Source organism: Trachurus japonicus, chromosome 17, assembly GCF_045865225.1.
Source record: "Trachurus japonicus isolate A0001 chromosome 17, Traja_1.0".
NCBI classification, from domain to species: domain Eukaryota; kingdom Metazoa; phylum Chordata; class Actinopteri; order Carangiformes; family Carangidae; genus Trachurus; species Trachurus japonicus.
In genome coordinates this window covers 29117075-29136164 of record NC_140923.1, presented here as the reverse complement: position 1 = coordinate 29136164, position 19090 = coordinate 29117075, and the positions used below count along the sequence as shown (strand labels likewise).

The window sequence follows — 19090 nt, the reverse complement described above, 5'->3', positions numbered from 1 at the left end:
GGTGATGATAATTCTAGGGGCCCAGCGCCCAGTGGGGCCCATAAAAAACCCCAGTAGTCTAATCTTTGAATGGCTGATTTATTCTGCATAAGATCCTGACTAATACTCATAGTAATGCTACATTAGCATCAAAACAAAGTAGACTAAATAAAAAATGATAATACATACGTAGCCTAAGAAGAAAAACTGGAAAAGTTAGGGCGTAGGGGCCCACTTTAGTATTCTTTAAGGGGGCCCAGAACTCCTAGCAACGGCCCTGATGATTGGTGCCAGATTCAAAAAGATTTAGTCCAGGCATCATGGGCATACATAAAGTAATTCTGAATCTGAAGATTAGGCCTATACTGTAATTAACGACTCCGACCTGTAGGTGGCAGCAATGTGCACCAAGGCCGCAAATCTAAGGGAAGCCAGTTTATTTTTTCCGGAAACCCAAAAGAAGAAGAGCCTGCACAGCTGATAGTAGCATCACACCAATAGACTGTAGCTATCTGCCCATCTGAGGACCATGCTGCAGCTCCAGAGCCTGAAGGTGTTCATCAGCCAGCGGCTGACCGAGGCGGTGGAGGAGGTGATCGGCCGCCTGGAGAGAGCGATCAGCGAGTATGAGGAGGAGATGGAGCTCCGTCACCACCGGCTGCTGCAGCCCGCTGCACAGCCCGAGGACGAGCGGCGGAGAGCGGGTCGGTCTCACTCTGCTTCCCGGTGTTTTCTATCATAGCTCCAGCTCGCTCTCTACATTACTTGTCAATGGATGACAATCTGAGACCACCTGGATTAGTTTGAACCCGCTTATAAACGTCACTGTGACGTCAGAGCTGAGTGTCCGTGCCTAGGACATTGTTACTCCTGATAGTGAAGCATGATATTCAGATGGACAGCTGCAGCTCATTCATAATGTTCATGCAGTGTATTGAGCCTTCATGGCCACTAGGCCATATATTTACCCTCAGTTCACATGTTCTGAGTGACAGCAGACAGAGTGGGGACTGGTGTAGTTTTCACCTTCAAACCAAACTTCAAAATAAAAGTTGACTATTGTTTTATAGCCTAATAGGGCCCATTCTAAAGCGTGTTCCCTACGTTTTTGCACATTACAGCACCACTACCATTAACAACATTGTAAAAGACCAACACCACACATTTAGGCCCAGCTTCTATCTCACCTCTGTAGGCTACATCTGATAGGCTACTGCATACTGCCACTATGGCGGGTGGTGGTGGTGGTATAGTTCATTTGGGTTAAATAACTAAAGTCAATATAAACTTGTTGGCCGCAGCTTAACTTTACTGAGTATGTCAGAAGAGATAATAACGCAGGCATGAGCAATAACATTGAACATACTGTGACATATAAGAGTAGGCTATAATATATTAGGGGAGGTAGCCTAATGGTGCGTTTCATTTAGCCTACATTAGAAGTCAGAACTCGGAGCTTGGAACAACGTTGAGCGCTTTCCAGTTGAAAAACCAACACAGAAGTGGGAAAAATTGACAAATAAAATGAAAAAGAAATACAAAGTTTATATAGCTAGCCAGCCTACTTGTAGACGATAGATGTTAGAAATTCCGACCCCCGAGTAGACCTGAAAAACGCACCATCAAAGGGCTGCATTCAGCTCTGAGAGGAGCTTCTATACATCTTGTAACCAGAGTCTATGGTAAAGATTTCTGCACCGCAAGGTGGAAACACGTAACTAATCGGTAACTTTACATCATACAGCATGTTTAATCTACATGTTTATTGCACCTGATACATTTAATTTACTTTCTTTCACTCACTTAATTTTATTTTTTAAAAGATAAGATAGTGGGGAGTGGTGGGGCAGCACACTACAGCCCTCTACTGACCAGCCCCCACTGGACTGGCCTGCTATCAGAACTGCTGGTGATGTAATATTAATAAAGGTTTGACTCTTGGTGTGTGTGTTTCAGTGTTTTCTGCAGAGGTCCAGCAGCTGGTGATTAAACAGGAGGTCCTGTGTGAGCAGGAGGAGGTCGCTCCCAGTCTGCACCCGCACGTTAAAGAGGAAGAGCAGGACCGCTGGGCCGGCCAGGAGGTCAGGGTTCAGGAGGAGCCACCACTTCAGTCGTCACAGCTTCGAGACGGAGCGGAGACCGCAGCCTGCAGCTCAACCGATGGAGACGACCGTGGAGGACCATGGCCGGTCAGGATCCTAGTGTCTGGATGTAGATCTCTATCTGGATCTGATGAGAAGACCTGGCACTCCTCTGAAGCAGAGATCGGAGACAGCTGTGACCGCTGGAAGAGGACCGGCAAACCTCAGGCCGCGGAAATAAAAGTTCCCGTCGGCGATCCGGGACACAAAAGCAACGTCAAATCCTTCAGCTGCGCTAAATGCGGGAGAAGGTTCGGACAGAAATATCACCTGCAGACGCACCTGAGGTGTCACACCGGAGAGAAGCCCTACGGCTGCTCTCTGTGCGGCAAGAGATTCGCTCAGAAGGGGAATCTGACTCAGCACATGTTCATCCACACGCGGGAGAAACCTTGTTACTGTCCCGTGTGTGGCGAGAGGTTCTCACAGAAAGGAAACCTGACTCAGCACATGACGGTGCACACGCGAGAGAAACCATGCTGACAGAGAAGACAGACCTGCGTTCACTACAACAGACTGAGGAACACTGGAAGAGTTGCTGCGTTCATAACAACTCGGAGGTCGGGATTCCCAACTCGGAAATTTCCGACTTCCGACATCATTGCGTTCACGCTGCAGGAACTCGGAAGAAAAAAAACATGGATACCTGAAGGAAGTTTGGCGTATTGTGGCTCATAGCTGAATACGAAAAATAAATGCAGCAGTAAATTATGTTTATTTTGGAGGAGAGGAGATGCCACAGATGAGTGCACATATAACGTTACAGCCTTGATAACAGTTAAACGTTATTTCTCTCACATACAAGGACCACAATTTCACACTATACAACAATCACAGCTTAATATAAACATATTCCATATAGGCTACTGCGATAATGCACAAACATATGCATTAAAACCTCAACAAATAACTTAAAATGTCTAAATTCTAACTGTTTAAGACGAGGGCTGCCATGTTTTGATGTTGTTGTGACGTCAAGTCGGAGCTCTGATATGATACCCAAGTTTCCGACCTGTAATTTCCGAGTTCAACGTTTTGTTCTTAAAGGGATAGTTCAACATTTTGGCAAATACACCTATTGCCATATTCCCTATAGTCATAGCAGTAGGTTCATTACCTTTAATTATCGGTGCATTTTGTTTTGAGATCAGCGGGGCAGAGACTGCTCAGCAAACACAATGGAGGCGAACGGTACAGGCCCCCTGTCCCTCATCAAACTCATCAAATACACAATCCAACAACTCCAAAACACTCTGGTGGACAAGTTGTGACCTGCACACACACTATGAAATAATCACGAGACAGAGTTGTTTTTGAGGAAAATGCATAGCCGGAACTACATTCTGGACATGGCTGCTGGGCGGAGTGATTTCAAAAAGCGCAAGTAGTTTTTTGTGTGTCGTAATTATATTACATAATTATACATCGATTATTTCATAGCGTGGTGAATGTGCAGGTCACAACTTCTCCACAACAGTGTTTTGAAGTTGTTGGATTGTGTACTTGATGAGTTTGATGAGGGAAAGGCAGAAAATACCGTTCACTTCACTGAACAGCTCACGTCTCTGCCCCGCAGATCTCAAAACTTGCACCGACAATTACATGTGATGAACCTACTTAACTGCTATGACGATAGGGATTATGGCAATAGGTGAATTTGCCAAAAATGTTGAACTATCCCTTTAAGTTCAATTTCTGTGCTTCACGTCTGAGGATACGGTTCATAGTTTAACACATCTGAGAACACGGATGACATTTATTGTGAATTATATTTCAAACCAGATTAATCAGATTTAAATGTTTGTATGAAGGTTTTGGCTTTGTGCTCACTGTATGTGGACTCCTGTTGTCCAGCCCAGGTGTGAGAGTTGATGGTGCTCAATCCAAACCCATACGGGTGTGTTTACTGTGAAGTATAACCCTCATCACACTCCTTCATAAACACTCAGGTCAAGTGATGAGGTCATACTGTAGAATTGTGGCTATTTCACCATCAATTATCACTTATATCATCATTCTCTGTGACATGTTTTCTACCTCCGGTCAAGGTCAGGTTGACTCTATCTGAGCTACAGTGAGTATTTTCCATGCTTGTGTCAGAGGCCGTGTTGCAGTCAGACTTATTTACTGCTGTAGGATAGAGACACACACACCTCAGAGACAAGCTGTGTGTCTCTTGGTCTGTGGCTGGAAGACTGGGTCCTGTTTTTTCAACAGACTGTGTGAATAAATATACTCTATTGGCAGAAAGCTCTATGCAATACTACTGTATTTTCAATTCATCACTGAGCTTACTCCATATTTTAACTCCCAAAACTGAAACACATTTGTATTTTACATTAGTTCTCACTTTACACATTTCAAAAATAAATTTCAATTTCTTAATTTAAATAACTGAAGAGTACAAACCGGAGGGCTGTTATTCTATATTCTTTATTTAAGATCTTATAAATAGTGGGTTAATAGGTTCACAATAGCCCACTTTGTTTAGTATTCTAATTACATTTCTTATTTAATAAGTCCCTTGTTTTATAAGAATAGCAATAAATTTGATATGTTTCCTTTGATATGTTATGTATGAGGCTTCAAACACAGTTTATGATCAATAATTAGGCTACTCCCCAAAACTTAGTTTCATATACTCAACTCGATTTACTTTTAATTTTACTTCCCAATTAGTCTTGGCACCACTAAACACCATCTTCAAAAAAACAACAACTGTGGACTTATGAACAAATTTTTCTCAAGAACGGTTCATGAATGAAGCCCAACGTTTGTATTTCAAATGATTTATTGGCTACATCCAAACACCAGCAGGCAGACATGAGGCCAGCCATGATGCTGCTGTGAGAGAGTAATAATAATGAGTCATTGCAACAATATGAAGTCAACGTGTCACCTGCTGCCTGTGTACAAACTACACCAATCAGTCAGCTGATGTTAAGATATTATATTTATTCATAAAACAAACAAAGCTTATTGAGCAGTCAGTAAACATAAGGCTGTGTGTCTGATAGAAGCGACAGAGCAGGAAGTGCAGCTCACTCCAGTTGTCATGATGTTCTGTCTTCAAGCACTGATCACCTAGGGTGAATTTTCACAACTCACGACAAAACTTTAAGAGCACGGTGATGGATGATGTTGGAATGATATGAAGAGCTCTCATCTTCATAAACTGGAGGATCCCTGTTTAATTCTGACACAGCTGCTGTATCTTCTCTGCCAGGCCCAGGCAGTGCAGGACCCTCCCCCTCTCTTTCTGGAGCTCCTCAGGGCCAATGTGGCCCGCCAGCTTGGCAGAGAAGTGGACCAGGTCCTGCATGAAGAGGCCCACGGTGCCTCTGGGAGCGGGAGGGATCTGCGTCATGGTGCACGAGTCGAACCGGAAGTTGATGTTCTTGGCTCTGGGAAGGCCTGGTCCCCGCTCCTCGATCCACCTCAGAGGTCTGGAGGACACAGGGGAGAGAAGTTAGGTTGGAAACGTGCAGGATGCTGATGATGATAATATTTTTTATTTCGCATTCCACACACACACACACTACACAGTGTCAACATGTGAGTCTTACAAGACACAATTGTGTGGAGCGCCAGGTCTCCCTAGAAGCTACTTAAAGGTATAATATGTAGGAATTCCCCCCATCTAGCCGTGCAGTTGCATATCGGAACGTATTCTTGATGTTGCATTCACGTGAAATCGGGCAGACGTCACGTCACGATTCTGAAATATGCATTATGCATATGCAATGTTTACATACATTTCCAGAACTAAAATCTGAACAATGGATAAAGCCCCTTTCAAAATTCTTATTTTATTTTGTTGACATAAGGGTCAAAAGTTTTCACTGAGGTGATTTTGGATATCTCTTTTTATCACTCTGTAAATGAGAAAATACTGTCACCAGACCTATAAAATCTAATTTCGCTTTTTTTGTTTTTGTATTTTGGGAATAAAATGTTGTATGAATGATATATCAACAATCCACTCTGTAAAAACCTTTAGAATATAGACAGGAATAAATAATGAGAAATTATGTGTTTTTGCAGCAAAACAACTGGCCAGGAAGGGGTTAAAAAGTGATTTGAAGACCCAGCCCTATATGTATCACAAATATTTTGGGAGTAACTGATCTTCAATGTCTCTCACTATAGGTAAACATTTCTGTTCAGGTGGTAGAAACTGAAGGGTCATCTGAGGGTTAACAGTAGTAATTACATCCCAGTCTGCAGGGGATTTACACATGTGGACAGGCAGACAGGTGCAGACAGCAGGTGACTGAACACTCAGATACACGATACTTGACACGTCTGTTTATCGTCTCTCACTTGTTGTCAGTGGTGAGCAGGTCTGCGGTCATCTTGCTGTGGTTATCGGGGCCGTCCTTCATGGTCGCTGCAGTTACCGACAGCTCGCCGAACAGCTCCACCAACCATGTGAGGCGAGCGATGCCGCTGAACGCTGGGAAACCGAAGCCAGGCTTCAGAGCTCCACCTGTCCACATCAGGCTGGTGTTAGTGTGAGTGGACATTAAAGGACAACTCTGGGCAAATTCAACTCGGGGCTGCATTTTCCTAACATTTTAGGTCTAAAAGCAGGAATTTGAAGATTTTCAGTTTAATTGCTCCTGTTTTGCGGTATTGTGTCTGTCCCCACATCGCCACAGCAGCGATGAATGGGAGCGGATTGAAGTTTCGCTGTTTAGGCTGTTAACATCCCTCAAAGCTGCATTTTTTTCCACAGACAGCGTCAGATGGCTACTCAAACATGCACCGAGAGGTTTATTTACTTCAAGCAAGTCGACATGTTTGTAACTAGATCTAATTTAAAGTCTCGCGGAGTCTCGTGGAGTCTCGCGCAAGACCCAAGTTGATGTGCTCAGTGTGTTCACGTGCAGTCGAAGCCCCCGTTTGTGTCATAAACACAGGAATATCAACTCTTGACTTGCTTGAAGTAAACAAACTTCTCGGTGCATGTTTGAGTAGCCACCTGACGCTGTCTGTGGAAAAAAAACTGCAGTTTTGAGGGATGTTAACAGCCTAAGCAGTGGAACTTCCATCCGCTCTCATTCATTGCTGCCGTGGCGATGCGGGGACAGACACAACTACCGCAAAACAGGAGCAATTAAACTGAAAATCTTCAGATTCCTTCTTTTAGATCTAAAATGTTAGGAAAATACAGCCCGAGTTGAATTTGCCCGGAATTCTCCTTTAATGAGACCACACACACACACACACACACACACACACACACACACACACACTCCCTGTCTCTGACCTGTGAAGTGGAACGTGCCCTCCTGCAGCGTTTTGCCCTCCACTTCTTTCTTCAGCTGTTTGTAGTCCTCTGTCAGCAGCTCTATGTGTTCCTCATGGAGAACCACACCTGACACACACACACACACACACCATCACTACACTGAGGATGATGATGACATATGCTCGGGATGATGAGCTGCAGAACTGCAGGTATACACAGCCAGGTACTGATTACACACATGCTGGACATGCAGCCTGCAGGTGGACACACACCTGTCAGTGTGGAGTCACACACCTGTCAGTGTGGACACACTGTTAGTCTCTATCATCACCTTTCTCCTTGGCCAGGTCCCACAGCTCCACAGCAGCCTGGTGCTTCAGGGTCATGGGATACTCCACACACACGTGTTTCCCTGCCTGCAGAAAAGTTCTGATGAGACAGGAGGAGTTCTCTGGGTCAAACAGGTGATACAGTGATAAACATAAGTAACAAGCCAACAGGCGTCTGTTTACATATTTACACAGTCAGCAGCCTTAAAGGGATAGTTCACCCAAAATTGAAATTTCACTCAATATCTACTCACCCTCACGTCGACTAAGGGCTGGGAGAAGTTTCAGAGTTATCCGTGGCTTCTCTGAGTTACAGGGGGTCTCAGCATAGCAGTGCATGTCCATATAACCATTGCAAATTGATACCAACTGTCTTCGTAACAAAAAGACACACCAAAAAACATCCAAATACCTCCATGCTGCTCGTATGTAATGTCCGTCTTGTATTGAAGCCCCGAAATGCGAAATTGTCCCGAAAAAAATTTAATTATATATTTGTAGCGGAAGCTCCTCTTCACGGTTCGTCCAAATTGGACGAACCGGGATTTTGCATTTCGGGGCTTCAATACAAGACGGACATTACATACGAGCAGCATGGAGGTATTTGGATGTTTTTTGGTGTGTCTTTTTGTTACAAAGACAGTTGGTATCCATTTGCAACCATTATATGGACATGCACTGCTATGCCGAGACCCCCTGTAATTCAGAGAAGCCACGGATAACTCTGAAACTTCTCCCAGCTCTTAGTCGACATGAGGGTGAGTAGATAATGAGTGAAATTTCAATTTTGGGTGAACTATCCCTTTAACCTTCGTCTTGTGTTAGCTTTCTGCTACCATCTCTTGTGTTAGGGTCAGTTTTGACCCGTATCTTAAACCAGCTGTAAAATACTTTTTTCATCCAATTAGTTTTTCTTCTCTTGGTTACATTGTTAGGCTTCCTTATCCATGAAAATATTGGTTTTAATAGTTTTGGTGTGGGGCCCTGGGCCTTTTTTTTCAGTATTCCCCTTGACTTCAATTGAACCTTCCTCTTGTCAGCTTTCTGCTACCATATGGTGTTAGGGTCGGTTCTGACCAGAGTCTTAAATCACCTGTAAAACACAGTAAAAACGTATCATCACATTTGTTTCTCATCTCTTGGTTACATTGTCAGGCTTCTTTATCCATGAAAAGGTTGGTTTTGCACTCATGATTTCAGTTTGAACTCTCATTATTGTATTATTGGCTCTATAAACGCTGGCTTTTAACACGGATGTCAATTTGTGTGATATCCATTGTTAAAAGCTGGTGTGATGATCCATGCGTTTTACAGATTTTCATTGAAAAAAAAAAATCCATGCATTTACCGCGACTACCGAAACCATGGAAACATAAACATAAAATTCCACCGGAAGAGCAAAACTGGCACACGTTTTTGACGTTCGGAAAAAGGTGGACAGTGGACAGAGAAGGATGGTAAAACTTGGGGGAGGCTGGCAAATAATACCGTCAACGGCAATGCCGTCCGGGGTTAAAATATTTTAATATTTTTTATTTTTGTTTTGGGGAGAATTTAAAGAGGAACTATGTAAGTCTACTTACTTTTTTGTTTTTCTAATCCTGCCTAGTTCCTCTTTAATATAATAATAATATAAAATTTCAGTTTACAACAATTTTCAGGGAGAAATTGGGGAACTATTTATCTTATATTGGTACCAATATTTTTGGCCATGAAAAGTGATTGATTTGCTCCTCCCCCTGAGCTATCAGTAGCACATCTGTTAGAATTCACTGTACACACAGCGTACCTGACACTGTCCTCATGTGAGACATTCTCAGTGCAGATGAAGGCCACCTGGATGTCCTCTCTGCTCACAGCCTCCTCCACTGAGATCTGACTCACCCCCTGCTGAGGCTCCAGGCTCCTCCTGTGGACAGAGACACAGGGTGGCGGGGGGGTACATTAGCAGGATATGTCAGAATGGGTTTTTGGGGTTTTTTTTTTTAGAAAAGACAATACTTTGATTTCTAACATTGTCAGAAGTCAGAATTTGTCTTTGGCTTACATGTGCAGGGAATCAAGAGCACTAAAAACACAACATATTACATCTATCTAACCAAACCATCTATCTTTAGCTGTTAGCTGTGTTAAAGGGTTAGTTCACCCAAAATTCAAAGTTCACTCATTATCTACTCACCCTCATGTCGACTAAGGACTGTGAGAATTTTCAGAGTCCTCCGTGCCTTCTCTGAGTTACGGGGGGGTCCGCGCAGCAGTATTTGTCCATGTAACGGTTGCAAATGGATACCACTTTTCTTCGTAACAAAAAGACACACCAAAAACATCCAAATACCTCCATACTGCTCGTCTGTAATGTCTCTCTTGTATTGAAGCCCCGACATGAGAAATTGTTCCGCCGGGGAGCTTCCGTTACAAACAAGCTTAAAATATATACTTATTAAATTTTTTTCGGAACAATTTCGCGTGTCGGGGCTTCAATACAAGAGGGACATTACAGACGAGCAGCATGGAGTTATTTGGATGTTTTTTGGTGTGTCTTTTTGGACGAAGAAAAGTGAGCACCATTAACTCTTTGACTGCCAGCCATTCTCACAGCAGCTTCCTCCAGCTTGCCAGGCATTTTCCAGCTTTTTGACTGATTTTCGTAGACCCACCATATATTATGTACTGTTACTACATACACATTCAACCCATCAAAGGAAAGATGAGGGTCTCTACTTTCGAGGAAAAAAAAACAGTTTGTTTCTATATTGTTCCAGTCTTGTGAAATTGGCGGTTGAATATAGGTTAGTTTAGCCCAAAATGCCATTTTGGCACCAAAATCTTGAGAAAAAGAGGTTTTTGTGTCAGCTGTCATTTTCAGGTGGACCAGTGCAATTGGCTCCTTTATATTTTGCTTTAGTGACGCCTCAACATCTGTACAGTTGTTCTCTTGTAAACAACAACAAAATCAACACTGACAAATGACTTTTGATGACAAAAGACAAAACATTTAGCTACTGACACACACTACTGCAGCCTCTTTTCTTTCTTTTCTTTGAGTTAGGCCTACAACTTTTTCTTTCCTTTTTTTAGTGTGTGTGCGTGCGTGACGTGTGCGTGTGCATGTGTGTGTGCGTGCGTGTCTGTGTGTTCAGATCAGTTCGACAGGTTTTTGTAGCCGAAACACGGCGCTTTAGATCAGATCCAGCTTCCTCTGGTCAGCAGGCAGCGGTCTCACTCAATCTCTCTGTCTCACACACACACAACTACACACACACACAGCCTACTGCTCTGGCTGACGTGCCCCCTGAACTCACAGCCACAGACAGTCTCTGTACGCTCACAACAGACACTCCCACCACCTTTAGCTCACGTCACGTTCGCCGGCGCCGTCCGCTCCTCATCCACACTAGAGCGCGGGATTTTCAAGCTGCTATCTGAGTGATTTCTCGCAAAATCTGGCGACTTTCCAAACGCTCTTGACGACGAGCGATCAACGGGGTTGTTGTTACTAACGTTTGTGCTTTGTATCACGGAGCTTCGACGAGCTGCCGAGCCGCCATGAGCGGGTGCAGGTGGATTACCTGGATATGAAGCCTTTGACGCTGAGGTTCTCTGCAGGACTTCCAGGCAGTGGAGCCAACATGTCTCTGATTCTGACCCAGCCGGCTGTGCCGATGCCGACCACCACTGCTCCAAACATTCTGACTGAGACACACAGACACAGAGGAACAGATGAACTGGAGAAGTGAACCCTTTCATCAGTTAAAACCACAGTACAAGAGGCCATGTTCACATTTAGCCGGTTGTATATTACGTATGCAAGACATGCATTTAGGAACTGTATGGAATGACGATTAATCCATATGGAAATGTAACAGAATTGTTACCAAAGGAGGTACAATTATTGGACCAGTGACTAATTATAGTTTTTTGGATTGAGAGAAAGCAATCATTTAACCACCATGTATCCATGTTTCTAAATTCTCTGAGAAAGAACACTGGTCTCTTGTATAGAATATAATTATTCTCCCTTGTGTTGCAGAAAAATCCATATTGAGGCCACTTTATTTGATTATCGGACCGTGTCTAAGGTTGTGAAAAGGTGTGGACTATTTTCTGGTAAAATTCCAGAAAAGTTAATTTCAATCATGGGAAATTAAACTGGGGAATTTTGAAAATATTACTGGAACTGGTAACTGCAGATAATTTAAACAAACTATATCCAAACATAAATATAAACAGTTTGTTTTGTCATCAGCAGATATTCATGCAAAAATAAAACCATTAAAAAACATGACATGTCAACAGATTTATTTGTGAGTAGAACTTTAAAACTTGAATTCCCCCACCCAATCAAAGTAAAATTTATAAAATTGATCTTTTAATTTCTTCAGTGTTTTCTTTTAATATGAGCTCTAATCACACGTCAGCTGGTTGGATCACACTGCAGGAGCCAGCTGTTATAGTGAAAATGGCAGATCCAGGTTTTCTTACTGTGAATAGCCTACCGCATGGAACAACTCGCTGAATAAATATTCTAAAACTTTCTTCACTTTTATCCTTAGGATATTTAATCACATGGCACTTTACTTCCAGTTGTTCCTGTTTGAGTTGATCTGGACACCTTTATTCTAACATTTCAATAATTGTTGTTATCTATTCTTACCTCCATGTTGTTTTATGTCATGGCACCGTTTCTATTTTTACTTCCCTCAGCACAACACTGCTGTTTCTTGTATCTAGGAGCTTTAACTAATCCTTTGCTCAGCTACATTGAGGTCTCTACCTCAGAGTTTATAATGTAATAATATATAATGTATAAAAAAAACAAAAAAAAAACCTTTGTTCATGCCAGAGGCAAATTTCGCAAACGTTAGCTTTAGGGGAAACATCCAACAACAAATCATCCAATCCTGTTTAGTCCACCTCTTAAAGGGATAGTTCAACATTTTGGCAAATTGACCCATTGCCATAATCGCTATAGTCATAGCAGTAGGTTCATTACCTTTAATTGTAGGTGTAAGCTATTTTCAGTACGGCGGAGCGCAGCAGCTGGCTGCTCAGAGCTACACTATGGAGGCTAACGGAATTTCTTGGTTTCCCTCATTAAACTCATCAAATTCAACATCCCAAAACTCCACAGCGCTTTTGTAGACAAGTTGTGACCTGCACAACCACCACGCTATGAGATAATGACGGAACGATACGAAACGGAGCCGTTTTCGAGGTAAATTCATACAAAACCGCTGATGCGCGTTGCGTTCAGGGACAGTTTTTCAGCAAGCAGTCTCCGTATTTACCCTGTATTTACCTCGAAAACGGCTCCGTTTCGTATCGTTCCGTCATTATCTCATAGCGTGGTGGTTGTGCAGGTCACAACTTGTCTACAAAAGCGCTGTGGAGTTTTGGGATGTTGAATTTGATGAGTTTAATGAGGGAAACCAAGAAATTCCGTTAGCCTCCATAGCGTAGCTCTGATCAGCCAGCTGCTGCGCTCCGCCGTACTGAAAATAGCTTACACCTACAATTAAAGGTAACGAACCTACTGCTATGACTATAGCGATTATGGCAATGGGCCAATTTGCCAAAATGTTGAACTATCCCTTTAATGTTATATTATATTCGTACAGGCACATCTATGAGAATATAATGGAAAAATTATTTTATTTCAGTAGTTCAATTCAAATAGTGAAACTCATAGATTCATTACACGCAGAATGAAATATTTCATGTCATTATAATTCAGTATCTCAAACAATGAGAATATTATGAAAATGTTCACTATTGCAGTGGTTCCCAACCCCCTTGGTTAGAGCGTGAATGGGAGCCGTTCAGATGTAGCATCTTACACAAACTCCCCATTTGAAAGATGAAGGAATGCTGTACTATGTGGAAAGCAAGGGGGCAGTTGTCGGTCTGAGAAGTGAAGCTCACTTCCGCGTTCAAAAAACTGCAATCCCCTCAGCTTCCTCTGGGGGCTGGTGTCAGAAGGGAGCATTCTCCATAGAGTGCTGAAGCGGAAGCAGCCCCATGGGTCCTCAAATCAAGAAAAGTCTCCATAGGAATGAATGGGAGTCCAAGATTTATTTCGTGATCCGTTTGAATTGTGCCATGACAAAAAAATATGTCCTCTACCTGTTTAAAATATCACGTTTCATGCCGACAAATCAGCAGTTTGTTGTAAAACTATTGTAAAATAAAATTCCGAAGAGTCCGTAACCAGAAAGACTACAGGTCGCGTAGGTGACGTCACACACCAAATGCCGCCCTTTCCCGTGTCAGTTGGTGACGTATTTTTTGTGGGACACAGATCTGTAGTTCATAGAGCGTCGTCACACTAAATACATTCTTCTGTTGCCGTTTTACGATAAACTGCTGATTTCTCTTCATGAAATGTGATGTTTTAAACTTTTTAACTCTATCGTTTTACTATTATTAGGTTAAAATTCTCACCAATTAGGGCGCGGAAACGTTGAGAGACAGGTCCGGAGACCGCTGCTTCGAGGCCAGTGAAAATGGTAAATCCAACATGGCGCTGTTCAGGCCGCCATATTTGAGTCACAAAAGCGACTCCCCAAAACCAGAGCGATATCTATCGCTCTGCCCAAAACCAATGGGTGACGTCACGGATGCTACGTCCATATTTTTTTTAGTCTATGGTGGAAAGACATTGCCTCCGACATGTAGAATGTGTATTTTAGAAGAGGAACTGCATGTCAGGATCTCTGATTTCATCAGAATAGACGTGTCCTGTGCGGAGTGAGATGGTTAGTTCCAGACTGGGGACTGTTGCAACAAGGGAGGGACAGTTGCAACTATTTCTCCAATCAGAAACATTCTAGAGTGAGGACAGAATGTTTCTCAAGAATAGAGAATTCACCAAGAATAGGGAAAACATGTTCAGCATCTGTTTCAGCTTGTACTGAGACAAAGTTGTTTCAGAGATATGAAAGTAGCTTTTTCCATGAACTGTATTTTGTCATACTGTCCTGACCTATGAGTGAACTGTTTTGTTTTCAAATTTCAAGAATTTGTATAAAATGTATAAAAAATGTATAAAATTAAACATTTTTAGCTCAAAATAAGGCACAATTATTTATGTTATTCCTCATGATGAACAGAACAGCCAATTACACCATGAGAGACTAATGCTCAAGATAAACAAAATGATTCCCAAACATAACTTGTTGAGAAAATGAGAAAAATATTGTTGTTCTTACATTTATTTGATGTCATAAACCATCTAAAAGTAGAATACATGTTTAATTAAAAATATTTTGTATTGCAGAATTGTTCCATTCTTCTTGTCTCACACACTGAGCTATTGAGTTTTAATACCATCAAGGCCTCCAACTGTTCTTTGATAAACATAGGCTACGAAATAAATAGGCTACATAATACTATAGTATTATTGTAAAACAATGCATATTTTAGCAATACTTCTATGCTTATTGAGACAAAAAGCAAAAGTTAATGAGTGAAATTCAATGTGTGTTTAATATGTTGCAACCATCCCTGATGTGTTGCAAGTGTCCCCAGGTTTGGGGTCAGTTGAAACTGAAACGAAACGTGCAGCCTATAAAACGTAGCCTCAAGTAAGGGCGATGTCAGTAATGGTAATGGCGTTATAATAGTCCAAGCAAAATAGCGTTTTACGACAGACTAATTGTCACAGAAGGTTTTTCACCATACATCATTTCTATTCCTAGTTGGGGAAATATGTTTAATTTGCATCATTATTTACTGTATAAAGTCTATGGTGCTGACAACAATACACCCCAATGGGGCTATTTTTTCCCTTTACTCCCATCACAATGAAACTTTACACAATGAAAGTATCCATGAAATGTAACATTTTTTGTATTACAAGTTTCTTTGAAAATTAATTTGAATATGCAAATCAGCCTTACACTAATCAAATATGCCCAAAATACACCTGAATAGGCTTCTTTTTTTCCTTTACTCCTACCACAATGAAACTTTACACAATGAAAATAAACATTAAAAGTAACATTTTTTGTATTACAAGTTTCTTGGAAAATGAATTTGAATATGGAAATGAGCAATACACTAATGGAATACTGTATGGCCAAAATACACCCGAAAAGACTTATTTTCTTCCTTTACTCCTACCACAATCACACTTCACACAATAAAAGTATACATGAAAAGTAACGTTTCTGTATTTAAAGTTTCTTGGAAAATTAATTTTAAATATGTAAATGAGCTCAACACTAATTGACTTATGGTCAAGAAGCCATAAAGCCACAAGCAGCAACAGGGGCCAAATAACTAACACATTCATGTCCATTCAATAAGTTAAAGCAGAAGTAAGTGGTCCGGTCGTTTTCGCTAATGCTGCGTTCCAGGCAGGCTTTTGAAATCGTAAATTACAGCTTCAAGTCACAACTTACGACTTTGTAGCGTTTCAGGCAACCCACTCGTGTTTTTCCGACCTGTTTTACCTGTGAAAGTGCACTATAACGGCCACTCGTAACTTCCGACCGGTGAACTTGTACCAGATCGAACTGGTACAACTTCACGGTCGGAAAAATATGAGTTTCCTTGAACGCACCATAACAGTCCTCATCCTTACGTCGCCACATTCACAGCGTTCCTTGGCTGCACACACAGCCCTGCATGCCGTTCTCTCTCCTCATTGGATAAAAACTGTAGGATACGATAAATGTTTTCTCCTGGGCTCAGAGCAGAGCAGAGGGACTGACAGACCCGTGTTTTGGTCCAAACACTCTATGTAAGTGATTGCTGTCAGAAGATATAACTATTTAAGACTTATATTAACACAAATATATCACTTACTTCTGCTTTAACCTATGCACTGAGTGCTGTCACTTGCCACACTTGACTTATGCGTACACACATGTCACTTGCCAGACTTAAAAGACCTATATTGACCTTAAGAATTAATTGCACAGTCTTGTCTCCAGTTGCTTTCTAAATTATTTTTTTATTATTAGCGAATAACGACTTCCCAGTTTGCAGAGAACATCAGAAGAAAGTCAGAATTCATCAAAGTCGTTTCAACGACTGTATGTGATGTTATATTAAATATGCTGTTATGTTCAGCAACATATGAGCGGGACTAAGAACTAAGTTATTTGGCCCCTGTTTTTGCTGCTTGCGGCTTTATGGCTTCTTGACCATAAGTCAATAGTGTTGAGCTCATTTACATATATAAAATTAATTTTCCAAGAAACTTGAAATACAGAAATGTTACTTTTCATGTATAGTTTTATTGTGTGAAGTGTGATTGTGGTAGGAGTAAAGGAAGAAAATAAGCCTATTTGGGTGTATTTTGGGCATATTCCATTAGTGTATTGCTCATTTGCATATTCAAATTAATTTTCCAAGAAACTTGTAATACAAAAAATTTTACATTTCATGGATCCTTTCATCATGTCAAGTTTCATTGTGATAGGAGTAAAGGAAAAAAATAGCCCCATTGGGGTGTATTGTTGTCGGCACCATAGACTTTATACAGTAAATAATGATGCAAATTAAACATATTTCCCCAACTAGGATTTCTTAGGACTTTTATGTTGTTCTAGACACCTCATAGAAATGATGTATGGTGAAAAACCTTCTGTGACAATTAGTTCTATTTTTGGGTCCAAAATGAGGTAAATTGCCTGGACTATAAGGGCACTGTAACTTTTTGGATTATCCTACTGGTCAGTAAAAAAAGTAGCGCCGTAAGGCCGGTCTTTTATTACGCCGTTATTCCCATCACTGACTGTCATGGAGAAGACTGACCTCCATCATGTTCTGCTTTCCTGAGATGCACCTGGATGTGTAAGACTGAGCCTACATGTTTGCAGAAATTCATTTTTTTTTTTTTTAAACCGCTTTCTGTGTGAAAAAAAAAAAACACCTGACTTTTATCCTTCTATGCCACGTGAGACCAGGTCGAGATCAAAAACGACAAGGAAGAGGAAGATAGTATGGGAGGGACCAAATCATCCCACTTTCTATGGAAAAACGTGAGCACTTCAGGTCCACAACTTCTATTGTGCGTCTGTGACCAATCACGTAGGCTACATTCAGTGTCTCCACAGCAGCGTTTTGCTGAGCACACAGACAATGAATGTAGGTGAAGCTGCCACAACAGCACGGATGGAGGCAGCGTCGACACCGTCCCGTACGTCATAGGCTACATAATAGATGTAAATATTAGGTTTGAACCGAATGAAAATGTTTGTATCAGTCGTTTTAATGAGACTGAGACCTCCCGTGTGTAGGAGCTGTTTGTTGGGGACGCCCCCGCCTCCTTACCTGCTTTAGTACTGGTCACAGGTCGGGTCCAGCTGCTCCGCGGTGTGTCCCTCTGTTGTCCCCGGCACAAGTGACATAAGTCTCACATATCGTTGTCTAACCACCCGCTTGTGCGCGTGGAGCCTGTATTTAGCGCCGTTACGCAGTAGGCTACACAAGGAGCGCTTGTTGTGTTGAAGAGGTGGTGCAGGTCCATGGTGTCAGAGGGGCGGGGTCACAGGCAGGCTTTTTTTAATTGCAAAGTGCAAAAATACAATACATGCTTGTATTATACAAATAAGCATATTCAAATCCAATTACAAAAGTTGTTGCTTTCAGAACTGAACGTAGCATTTCTTACATTCAAAAAGAATAGGATATAAACAGAACGACAATAGAAAGTAAAGTAATAGAAAATAAAATCTAAACATTTTCTTACAGGGATTAATCAAAAGTAAAGGATAAACTGTCATTAGCTACAGCAATAGGGCTTTCTTTGACTTCATAAGTTTTAATTAATCAAAGTAAAGGTGCAGTTCTTTTAAAAGGATGTAGAAACGTGGGGTAGTTTTTGAGAATTTAGATTTGTAAAGTATTTGGCAAGTATAACCAAGTTATATTCTAGTACAGGCAGACATTATGACCCATTTCAGTTTAGACAGACAACAAACTAAGACTGCACTTGATTTAAAATGATTAATCTAAAAATCAGCGTAAAATCTGTCAACTCTGTTGTAGACAAATTGGGGTAAATATTTACTCAAATGCAACTTTAAAACCATGTCTTCCTAAGAGAACTTTTGTCTTTGCATCCACTACGTTTTGTAAGATAAAGACTCTTTTTTTCAGGAGTAAAAATATTAACACATTTAATTGAAAAGTTGCCAAGACACCTCGCATTTTCTCTAAATATAGCTTTAGAAATGAATGACATTAGAATGTTAGTTATTATGATACAGCTTCTGGTTAATTAATAAAACATTCTACTTTGGGTCCCTCAGACATTCTAACTCAAATCACACAACATAATAGTCCCTTATAATAAAATAAAATTCATCTTACATTTCACAAAACCTTAAAAGTTGATGGTGATGTAACTTAAGCAAAAGGAAGAACGTATTCATTTG

At 41.3% G+C, this 19090-nt stretch overlaps 2 protein-coding genes across 2 annotated transcripts; one reads left to right on the top strand and one right to left on the bottom strand.

Moving 5' to 3' along the window:
- Positions 1 to 477: 477 nt before the first annotated feature.
- LOC146970888 (uncharacterized) lies at positions 478 to 2641 on the top strand. Its single transcript, XM_085804578.1, has 2 exons — positions 478 to 683; positions 1936 to 2641. Exons 1-2 carry the CDS (start codon positions 509 to 511, stop codon positions 2601 to 2603), a joined length of 843 nt encoding a protein of 280 aa, XP_085660704.1. The 5' UTR covers positions 478 to 508; the 3' UTR covers positions 2604 to 2641.
- Positions 2642 to 5165: 2524 nt separating this feature from the next.
- On the bottom strand, positions 5166 to 18083 carry blvra (biliverdin reductase A). Its single transcript, XM_085804851.1, has 7 exons — positions 17985 to 18083; positions 11273 to 11396; positions 9493 to 9612; positions 7706 to 7803; positions 7393 to 7500; positions 6444 to 6609; positions 5166 to 5566 (listed from the first exon to the last, which is right to left on the bottom strand). The coding sequence occupies exons 2-7, from the start codon at positions 11389 to 11391 to the stop codon at positions 5311 to 5313; spliced, it is 867 nt and encodes a 288-aa protein (XP_085660977.1). The 5' UTR covers positions 11392 to 11396; positions 17985 to 18083; the 3' UTR covers positions 5166 to 5310.
- Positions 18084 to 19090: the final 1007 nt, after the last annotated feature.

Coding starts and splice junctions, on each gene's coding strand:
- LOC146970888 (XM_085804578.1), top strand. CDS start 509: ATGCTGCAGCTCCAGAGCCTGAAGGTGTTCATCAGCCAGCGGCTGACC. Junction 684..1,935: donor GGACGAGCGGCGGAGAGCGG/GTCGGTCTCACT, acceptor TGTGTGTTTCAG/TGTTTTCTGCAGAGGTCCAG.
- blvra (XM_085804851.1), bottom strand. CDS start 11,391: ATGTTTGGAGCAGTGGTGGTCGGCATCGGCACAGCCGGCTGGGTCAGA. Junction 7,804..9,492: donor TCACATGAGGACAGTGTCAG/GTACGCTGTGTG, acceptor CTGTCTCATCAG/AACTTTTCTGCAGGCAGGGA. Junction 6,610..7,392: donor GGGCACGTTCCACTTCACAG/GTCAGAGACAGG, acceptor TGATGTGGACAG/GTGGAGCTCTGAAGCCTGGC.